The sequence below is a fragment of the Oryza glaberrima genome, chromosome 4, assembly GCF_000147395.1.
Source record: "Oryza glaberrima chromosome 4, OglaRS2, whole genome shotgun sequence".
NCBI lineage: Eukaryota > Viridiplantae > Streptophyta > Magnoliopsida > Poales > Poaceae > Oryza > Oryza glaberrima.
Genome location: NC_068329.1, coordinates 20,584,502 through 20,595,342, shown reverse-complemented (window position 1 = coordinate 20,595,342; position 10,841 = coordinate 20,584,502). Strand labels below are relative to the sequence as shown.

The 10,841-nt window shown below is 44.8% G+C and overlaps 1 protein-coding gene across 1 annotated transcript; it reads left to right on the top strand.

Annotated features, from left to right (window-relative positions):
- Positions 1-3,117: 3,117 nt before the first annotated feature.
- LOC127770870 (uncharacterized) lies at positions 3,118-4,529 on the top strand. The gene is made up of 5 exons (XM_052296646.1): positions 3,118-3,226; positions 3,340-3,656; positions 3,766-3,838; positions 3,933-4,238; positions 4,330-4,529. Exons 1-5 carry the CDS (start codon positions 3,118-3,120, stop codon positions 4,527-4,529), a joined length of 1,005 nt encoding a protein of 334 aa, XP_052152606.1.
- The last annotated feature ends 6,312 nt before the right edge of the window (positions 4,530-10,841 follow it).

The following is a 10,841-nucleotide window of genomic DNA, read 5'->3' as shown; positions in this document are numbered from 1 at the left end:
CTGTTTGCATTGTTTGCTTTGTATGTCGCTTAGATTCCGGTTCTTCCGACGCTCCGGTGTACTTCGAAATAGTCGCCGAGGTTCCTCCAGCAGCAGAGCAAGGCAAGTCATGCTTGTCACTTGAACATGTTGATCCTATATTGCAAATGCTCTATTGTTTTTCTTCAAATACTGCATCGTTTTATAATGTTATTATGGGATGTTTACCTATTGTTACAGTCATGCTATTTTGGTACCTTGCTCCTTTGTTAGCTTGGGTTATAACATGAATAGACGTTGGACTAGGAGTTGCTTAGCCATGCTTAGTTCAACTAGTACACAATGGGGAAAATCCTATTAATGTTTAGACTGTTGGTTCTAATGGTATTGTTGGATTAGTGCCACCGCTTTGGTGTTGGTTAATTAAAATAAATCACATGGTGGGCTGTGGGTGCATGGTTTTGCTGGTCGCACCCATGGCAGTTAAGGACCGGTTCGCGGGATGCCCTGGAAGAACTTATCGTACTTACCACAAGCCAGCGTGGGCAACGGCTGGGCTTGTAGTGTAGCTTTCCTCTAGCTGATGCATCCAGGCAAGGGTGGGCGTGATGGAGCGGGGCGGGCCCTGCGACGGCCTCTGTCGCTTCCGGATTCACCTAGGCACGAGAGGGGACTGCCCGTTGCCTTGCAAGGAGTGGGGGTGAAACCTGAGGTGTGGTGTGCTTGGTTAGAGGGGGTTATGCGAAGGGTCCTGTCACGGCCTCTTTCCGGTATGTCGTGGTGGCATGTCGGCGCACGGAAACGTGTCGTGGGGCTGTGTCTTGTGGGTACAGTTGTACACCTCTGATCAGAGTAAAACTATTCGAATAGCCGTGCCCGCGGTTATGGGCGGTCAACCAGATTCACCGTGATTAGTCTCACCCTAGTTTAGTCTAGTGAAATTGGATAGTATAGGTGGATGGTTGGGCCCGTCGCAACGTGGTATAGCGTTGGACAGTGGATGATTAATATTGATTAATTATTACGACTGTTTTCTTCTTTAAACTTCTGTTTATAAATGCTCGCTTTATGCAAATGAACCACTCTAGCTCTCCTTTGATAATTCCCTGCATCATACCCCTATTCCGGTATGACTTGCCGAGTACAGTGGGTAGTACTCAGTCTTGCTCTATTTTTCCCAACCCCAGAGTACGAGTATGTGTCAGATGGAGGTTTCTCCGAGGAGTAGGCTTCGTCCGTTCTGTCGAGGATGCCTGTGGAGTGGTGTTCCCGCTGCAGTTCTAGTCAAGGCTTAGCTCCTGTTGTCTTTCGTTTTTCCGCTGCATTTATGTAAGACTTTTATGATGTTTGTAAGACGTGGATCTGAATGTCAACATTGTCGTTTGTGTACCCCGGCCGGTCCTGGACGGGGATTTTAATGCACATTCTGCTTGGAATTCTATTCGGGAATTTATGGGCGTGACAAACTAGCTTCGATCTTGTGTCAGTGCAAAGAGATTTTGAGTAGAAATAAACTACAACTAGTAGTTCTCCTCTACACACTGCTGAGACTGTACCACCACCACTGCATGATATACAAATGTATAGCAAGCAGCACACATTATAGTATTTTACACTAACACCATTGAATGCACAAAAGAGCATACTAGCATAGTAGTATAGCACTTCTATTAAACAAAGTGAGTGTTCAGTTCATACACATGCATAATTAGCTTTAATTATTTATGAACATATATAGTGTTGAAACTAAAAACTAGAGTGCTGAAACTTTTTTTTTCTTTTGCTAGCTGCGGTCATCTTAAATATTCAGTATTCCTTCTAGTTAGAAGGTATGAATTCGCTAATTAGGAAGAGAAGAGATGAGGAGGATGAGGAGATTATTATGTTCTGGTTGCCTGCCCTATATCTTTTAACTAGTAATGGAGGGATAGAGAAAAGAGTAAGGCATACTTCAAGTCAGTACGGTGAAGAACAACTCAGAAATATTTTAGAGGGACATGAAAAGAATTGCCTTGTTGCATTCCGCATGGAGCCTAACATATTTAGAGCAATAGCGACATATCTTCGAACAGAACATCTCCTACGTGACACGAGAGGTATTACGGTAGAGGAGAAACTTGGATTTTCTTTACATGATATCTCACAATGCGAGCTATGAAGATCTACAATATGAATTCCATCATAGTGGAGAAACGATTCACCGGCATATTATGGCGGTTTTCAATGTAATCCCACTTTGACCTATAGATTTATCAAGCAACCTACTGGAGTTGAAACTCACTGGAAGATTAGCACAGATCAACAGTTCTTTCCTTACTTCCAAAATTGCTTGGGGGCTATCGATGGAACACATGTTCCTATCACCATTTCTTAAGACCTTCAGGCCCCATATAGGAATAGAAAGGGTACCCTAAGTCAAAATGTGATGTTGGTTTGTGATTTTGATCTAAATTTTTCGTTTATATCATCTGGATAGGAGGGATCTGCAACTGATGCTAGGGTTCTTATGTCAGCCATGCTTAAAGGATTCAATGTGCCTCAAGGCAAATATTATCTCGTTGATGGTGGATATGCTAACACGCCATCCTTCCTTGCACCGTACCGTGGTGCTCGATACCATCTGAAGGAATTTGGGCGTGGACAGCAACGACCAAGAAATTGTAAGGAGTTGTTCAATCATAGGCATGCCATATTGCGGAATCACATAGAGAGAGCAATTGGTGTTCTTAAGAAACGGTTCCCTATTTTAAAAGTTGGAACGCATCATTCTATTGAAAACCAAGTGAAGATTCCAGTTGCCACAGTGGTGTTCCACAATCTTATACGGATGCTTAATGGGGATGAGGGTTGGTTGAATCACCAAGGAAGCAACATATCTCCAGAACAGTTTATTGATGTCCCTGAAGGTAACGACGAATATAGTAATGATGTGATGTCCCTTAACAGTCAAGTAGATGATGGAAACGCGGTTAGAGATATGATAGCCCTAAATATGTGGAATGACTACAGTCATAACTCGTCTTAATAAATGTGAGTCTTAACTGGTCTCATGAAATATTTTTCTTTTGTATTTGCATCATGATGTTTTTGCATGCTTAAATTTGATAACGGTTTTTTTTTTTTGTATTTGCAGCAACAATGTTTGGAAGAGGGTCCCCAAAGTTCAATTTAATCCAAGCTGCAGCTGTCCAAAGAAAGCCATCTCCAAAGATTTCAAGACATCAAAAGAAAAAGGCATCGCCAAAAGGTATGGGCTTTTTCTTGTCATGTTAAATGCACATATGGGCTTCTCAAGTTCAGTAGGTTGATAGATTAAAAACATGTAATTATGTGTAGCTTATGTGTGGTTCTCTATTCCAGCTGTACTTGATCGTTCAAGAGCTAGTTGGAATGCAGGACTTGAAAAAGCTTTGGTTGACCTACTACATGATCACAACAATGACTGCTATAGGAGTCAGAATGGGTGGTCCACAGAAGCATGGAACCGAATAGTCAAATCCTTCCATGAGAAGTTCCCCTATGTCAATTTTACAAAGGTTCAAATTCAAGACAAAGAGAGAGAGTTGAAGAGGGAATATAGAGTTCTAAAAGAAGCGAGAAAACAAAGTGGTGTGTCCTGGGATGATAAGCTGTGCAGGATTGAAGGAGATGAAGCTGTTTGGAATAACATCATTATTGTGAGATTTCTTGTCTCTCGTTGCTGTTAACTCTTGTTAAATTCTTAAATATAGTTCTTGCTTTAATTTCATTTGCTAATTACTTTTCTTTCTGGTATTCAATAAACAGTCTCATCCTAAGGCCAAAAAATTCCGGAATAAATCTTTCCCATTGTTTGAGGCTTTAGGAGAGCTATATGATGGTATGTCACCATTGTTGAATCTTTATTTTCCTACCAGCCAAGCATGTTCTATTCAGTTCTCCTAAACATTACTTGACTTCACTTTCTGTTGTAGGACATACTGCCGAGGGAACCATGAACTTCACCTCCATTGCCCCTTCCCAAGTTCCTATCACACAGCCTTTTCAAGTTCCTGTCACACAACCTTCTCATATTCCTCTCACACAGCCTTCTCAAACTTCTCAAGCTACTGTCACACAACATTTTATGGGAGAAGATGAGAATTTCCCTTTTGACTCTCATGTACACAATGCTGAAAGTGATGATGACCTGAGAATAGTGGAACAGCCAATTACAAGTGATGCCGCTACAAGGTCAAGAATGGGAAAAAGAGTTGCAAGTGCAACAAACAAGCATGCTGGTACAAGTGACAAAACAGAAAAGGCAACACAAAGGCGTCGCCAGGATGGGAAAGTTGTTGAGATGATGGGAAAAATTTCTGGAATTTAAAGAGAAGCAAGCCGAGACTGAAATTATGCAGCAGGAAAGGGCAAGAAGTAATGTGCATGAGGATGAGTTCCCGATCCCAGTATGCATTGCTGTTGTGGACAGCATGGAAGATATGTCGGATGATGAGAAGGTCCTGGCTTATGATGTCTTCAAAGATCCACAAAACAGGGCCATTTTCATGACTGCAAAAGACTCTACATGACTCAAGTGGTTAAGGAGGAAGATTACAACTGCGTAAATCTGGTACTGCTCCTTCCGTCTTGTTATTGCCTCTATGAAACTGATGAATATATTAATTAGTACTACACTTTAGTCATATTAAACAGTTTGATTTTGTTTGTTGTATCACCTAAAACTTCAATTCAGTGATGCTCAGCAAAACTATTTTTTGGGGGTAAATGTTGAGCAGATTGGCAGATGATACATTTGTAGTTTTCACATTGCAGCATCACCTGAGATGCAGGTGTATTATTTATGCTAAAAATGATGCTCATTATGCCTCACATATTATTCATGCTCTTTTGTTTTTTGGGGAGTGTATACTTTTATATACGTATATTCTAATATATTATTGTTGCTCTCTCCGGGTGAGCAGTACTGGGCTCTGAAAGCATGATTTGAATTTGCTGAATGAATGATAACGCTGATACTTGGAGTGAGTTTATCTATTCAAATTTGAAGATGCACAGAGTGAATTTGTTTAAATGTACTACATCCGTTCCAAAATATAAGCATTTCTACTTATTTATCAAGATATAGCTTGTAAATGCACAATTAATTTCATCTTGCTCCAACTTTTCTTAGTCCCTTAGGCTCCGTTCGTTTGTGTGATATAGGGTGAGAAAGCACCTCGTTTTCCGCGCGCACGCTTCCCAAACTACTAAACAGTGTGTTTTTTGCAAAAAAAAATTCTATAGGAAAGTTGCTTTAAAAAGTCATATTAATTCATTTTTGAAATTTAAAATAGTTAATACTCAGTTAATCATGCGCTAATGGCTCACCTCGTTTTGCATATCTTCCCAATCTCCTTCTCCTCAAACACACCCTTAGTGCTCTTGTCCTAGGAATTTGCAAGCTTCCTTATTAGCTCTTTTCTCTAGTTTCCCTCTGTTGCTAGCAGTCAGTTTGCCACGGCAGATATGGAGCCAATTAATCTTGAGTAAATTCCACAAAACTACATATACTATGATTAAATTATCACAAAACTACAGATTTAACTCGATGTATCACAAAACTACACATTTAACACCAAATTTATCACAAAACTACACATTTAAGATGAAGTGTCACAAAACTACATATTTAGTAACTAAATTATCACAAAACTACAGGTTTAGAATCAATTTAATCACAAAGTAATGATGTTTATAGCTCCACCATAACAATGGTGCTAGGGATTTAAACTCTAAAGTTGTAGTTTTGTGATAAGTTCAATATTGAATATGCATTTTTATGATACTTAATCTAAAATATGTAGTTTTGTGATAAATTTTGTGCTAAATATGTAGTTTTGTGATACAACTCCTTAAATCTGTAGTTTTGTGATAATTTGGTTGAAATACTTGTAGTTTTGTGAAATTTACTCATTAATCTTTTGCCTTGTACTTTGTTTCAGGTGATGCATGGAAAAAAGATGCAATGGAAAGTACGGAGATATGCTGCTGTTGGAGTTGTCTATCTTTTGCTTGGATGTTTCATGTCAAAGAAATTATTCGTAGATGGAACACCTAGTAGACTTCAAATTAAATCTCTGTGGTGGACTTAGCTATCAAAGTTATTTATTACTGTCATATATGCTTGGATGTGTATGTCTGGTGTGTGCTGTTTCTACCTGGAAGATTTGTGTTGAATCAATTATTCTAGTTCACCTATAAATATTTCATGGATCAGTAACATGTTCATCCATGCGCATGCATGTTAATTTCTCTATTTTCTATGTGAAATTCTACTCTTGTGTTTTTTTAAAAAAAATTTTAAAGCAAGATTTTTAGAATTACAGATGGATATACATGTTGGATTTTCTATTCTGGTATTTTATTTCTTAGGTTTTTCTGTATTTTTTATATTAATTTTTTACTTAACAAACGAGACCTAAAAGATAAACCTAGCTCTACCCAACTCTTCATGCATACCACTAGCTTAGCTAGCACTACGTACTTGCTGTGGAGTCAAACCTAGGCATCACCGGTCGAACCACCAGCCCCCCCTTGTATATTGAATCATGCTGTGTATTGGGTGGGTGGTGTGGATTCACTCAATACACGGGTGGAACTATTCACACATGTATAATATACACGGGCAGCCAAACGAGGCCTAAATTGGTTACCAGTCCGGAATAAATACTGGTCTCTTATTACATCTATCATAAATTTGTTACTATACTTTTTATTTCCGGTCCGGATTGAATCTAGATGTAACCGAACAAGGCCTTAGATGGTCTCATAGCACAGGTTCTGTGTTTGGCTGACTGATGTTTAGAGAGAGTCCAACTTCTGATTTTTTGGCTGTGCACTGCTGCGTAGGCAGGCGCAATGGAACACTTAGACAGTAATAACAGTGGCAGGTACAAACTCTGAAACAGCACCACGATAATTAAGGTGATGCTATTCTTCTCTGATGATCAAAAAGAAGAAAATATTTTTTTTATGAAATTGGCGGCTCGTCGATTCGTTTAAAAAAAAGTAAGAAAACATGTTTTTTCACAGGAGTTGAACTGCTTAAAGAATAGATTTTTGTTTTGATCGGTTGCTATCTTTGGATTGTGGGGGTATTTGATTGGAATGGACCATTTGTTATGAGAAATAGCCCTGATTTGGTAATAGTCAAAACTGTTACAGACAGCCACAGCTATATGAAATCTCTGAAAGAAAAAAATCAAAACTTTTTTTCTCCGAAGCAACCACAACGAAAACAGTATGCAAGATCAGTTATCCTGATCTGAGCATTATTGTCAACACCATATCAAGTAGCCAAGTTGATACCCCAAATTATCCAAAACAAAATTAACCTGCAGATTTTACATTCGCACTGAGCTGCCACATAAGAATTCAGACAGGACTTGGAGCTTTGTGTATATTCGAAGGCACTGACAAGTAAATCAAACATCGTAAACCCCCTAAAAAAGAATTGATATTTCACACAAAGTCACTAAGCTAGGACGACTAGTAGAATAATAATGCAATGATAGGATGCTTTCCTGTAGTAGCACGAACCTCGACGCAGACCAACGTTCCAAGGCTAAGCTATCTAGGGTTGCTGGTTCTCCCCTGCATCCTCGTTGGGCAACTCGTTGAGGTCAAACATGTTCACGCCCGGCTGCGGCCCAGCTGGTGGCGCCGGGTTGCCCCCCGGTGGCGCAGCCGCCGCGGCGCCGTTGGCCATGGGCGGAGGAGGAGCGGCTCCGGCGATCGGCGGCGCGGGAGGAGGGGCGACGGCGATCGGCGGCGGCACGGGCCCGGCGCCGTTGGCCATCGACGGCGGCGGCACTGGCGCGGCGTTGGCCATCATCGGCGGCGGCTCTGGCGCGGCGTTGGCGTTGGCGTTGGCGTTGGCGATGGCGATGGCGAGCAGCTGCTCCTGCTCCTTGGCCTCGAGAAAATGCTTCCGCATGTGGCCGCCGAGAGCCTGCCCGGTGGGGAAGACCATGGGGCACCGTAAGCACTGGTGTTGCTGCGGCGCGGGCGCGGGCGCAGGCGCGGGTGCGGGCGGCGGCGGTGGGCCGACCAAGCCCTCCTCGCCGAGAGGCCCGATGGCGATACCGCCGCCGGCAGCAGCGACGACGGTGGCGTCGACGGCGACGACGACGCCGGCCGGGCGCTGGTGAGCCAGGAAGTTGTGCCGCGCGACTTGCGCCGCCGCCGCCACCGCCTCTTGCTGCTGCTCGGCGCAGCTCTTCTTCTGCCTCTTGTGGGCCGCTACGTGACCGCCTAGGGCTTGGTGAGTGGAGAACGTCTTGTGGCACTCCGAACACTCGTACTTCCTTTTCGACGCCGGCGACGGGATGCGCTTCACCGGCGGCGGTGGCGGTGCTGTGGGATGCTTCGTCTCGACGTCCTGGAGTCTTCGCTTCAAAGGCTTCTTGGTGGTGCCGCCTCCGGGGGACACGGGCATGTCGGCGTGGCCGTCGTCGTTCTTGTCGCCGAGAACAGGGACAGCCTGATCGGTCACAGGCCCCAGCTTCACTGGCGTCTTCGCCTCCGGCGACTGCGGCTCGGCGTCGGCGGCGACCGCGGCGACATGCTCCTTGACGATCCCAAAGACATGTTCGACCAGCGCAGGCTTCTCAGCTTCCCACGTCCTGTGCTCCGCGACGGCGAGGACGCCTTGCTCGACGTCGACGCTTGGCATCTGGTCCGAAGCCGGCGCCAGGAGGGCGGCGTCGGCGACATGCGCCGGTTGCGTAGGCTGGTGATCAAGCGAGCACCCCGAGGCAATGTCCAGGAGAGTCATGGCCGCCTCCTCCTCCTCCGTGATCACCAGCTGCAGCCTGGACGACGCGGGCGGCGCGGGCGCGGGCGCGCTGCCACTGCTACTGGCCGAGGACGCCGGCCGCCCGCGCTTCCCCGTCACCGGCGACCTCCCCGGGTGGCGGTCGTCGCCGAGCTCAGCCTCCTCCTTCGTCCGTGGCACCTTCCACGGCCTCGGCTTGACCCCAGCGGCCACGGAAGCATCGTCGGCCGCCGCCGCCGCCACCGCCGCCAGGCGCGCCGCCCCCTTGTGCTTCCTCAGTGGGTGAGATCGCAGGTGTCCGTACATCGCCTTGTCCGACATGAACACCTTGCCACACTCTGGGCACGTCAGATCATCGCGCACGGCGGCGCCGCCTTGCGCCTCCACCGCCAGCTTCTTCTTCGATCTCACAGCCTTCGGAGCGAGCTCAGCAGCAGCTGGCTCCTCACCGTCAGTAGCATCACCGGCGGCCACCGCCGCCGCCGCTGCCGCCGCCCTGTGGTAGCAGGCTTGACCTCGAGAGTCCATGAGAAGAGGTGATGAGCTGAGATCGAGGTTACTGAATTGATCAGAGAGGTGGTTAATGGTGGTGTGTATGCTTCTCTGATGGTGGTTGTATCCGTTTCCGGGCAGCTTAGCCAAGCGAGTTAAACCTCAATATGCTCCTTTAATTATGCCACACAGCCAAGAAACTGAAACGAACACGAGACGCCAGAGAGAATCTTAAAAGCCTCACTTGGACAAATCCCCTTTCTTCTTCTTATTGTTATTATCCTGCAAAAAAAAAACAAGGAAGGTGACCAATCAGATATGAACATTATTTAGTAACTATCAAGATATTCTTAGATAGAAGCACCAATTTATAGACAAAGAGGAAAAACTTCAAAAAGCATGAAATAATGGCAACTTCATCAGCAAATAAAAGCACACCACAAAAGAGATCCAATTACATCTCAAACTGAGTAGCTGAACCAGCTGAAGTGAACCATGGATGTTTTTAATACATTCTCAGGGTGTAATGTAATAAGTCACACATATGTATATTCCAGTAGTAGTAAAAAGCAGCAAAGCTGCTGAATGCGAAAAAAATCATCTACTTCCAGTAAAGTAACGAGAACATGCATGGAGAGAGAGCACACAAGTAGGATGAGAGTGAAAGCTCTCACTCCATGCTGCATGTACCCAAGTGACAGGTGATCTCCTGCAGCCTTTTCTCTGACAAAAGCGTACTGGAAGCCTAGAGATCAGTACCAACCTGAGAAGTGCACTACTACTAGTAGTAGCAGTCAAGCACACTGAATGAAAAGCTAACGATTTCTAGCTTAGCTAAGCTACAGGAGCTGAGCCAAGGCGTGCATGACCCCCCCCCCCCCCCTGTGACCACTGATCGACCAGGCGAATTAAATGGAATGTATACACTAATTAAAACTAGATCGGGATTGTTTTTGGCAAAAGAGGATGGAAAGGCCTGGACCTGTATCGATTTCTTTGCATGGACCTCTAGTGGAAAGGAATAAATGGAAACTGGCAGTATTAGATGGTAACCCAAAGGTAACCAGCTGCAAATCCACCTCAGGTTAAGAAGGGAATCAAATAACGAAAAATCCAGCAACACACCCCCCACCCCAGAAGAACCGATCCACACTGAAGCAGTGGCAAGAATAAAACGGCAAGAAGTGAACAACTGCAACCACATTAAACAGGAGAGAGAGAGAGATTCAAGATCAAGAAAAGCTGACCAAGGAAAAGGCACTGAATTAAATCTTGCACTCAAACCCGGACGGTGGAGAGGAGAGGAGAGGAGAGGAGAAGAGGAGGATTCATCACGTCACGTCGGTGTGCCTGCAGGAGAAACGGCCGGCAAGATCGGAAACGATAAAAGTAAGACCAGCCCAGGGAGAGGAACCAATCCAATCCGCTCCCACAGATCCCAAGAAAGACCCAGCACCAGCAGAAGCAGAATCAACAGGGAGAAGAAGGAAAAAGAAATGCAGCTCAGATCGATATCAACGAGATCGAGCGTATACTAACTAACTCTCTGCGGCAAGAAACCCAAGAAGAACCA

Bases quoted from the DNA above. Each gene is read 5' to 3' on its own strand.
- LOC127770870 (XM_052296646.1), top strand. From the start codon at position 3,118: ATGTTTGGAAGAGGGTCCCCAAAGTTCAATTTAATCCAAGCTGCAGCT. The intron at 3,839-3,932 runs GTATGTCACCAT...TTTCTGTTGTAG, and splicing joins TTTAGGAGAGCTATATGATG to GACATACTGCCGAGGGAACC. The intron at 4,239-4,329 runs GTACAAGTGACA...TGGAATTTAAAG, and splicing joins TGCAACAAACAAGCATGCTG to AGAAGCAAGCCGAGACTGAA.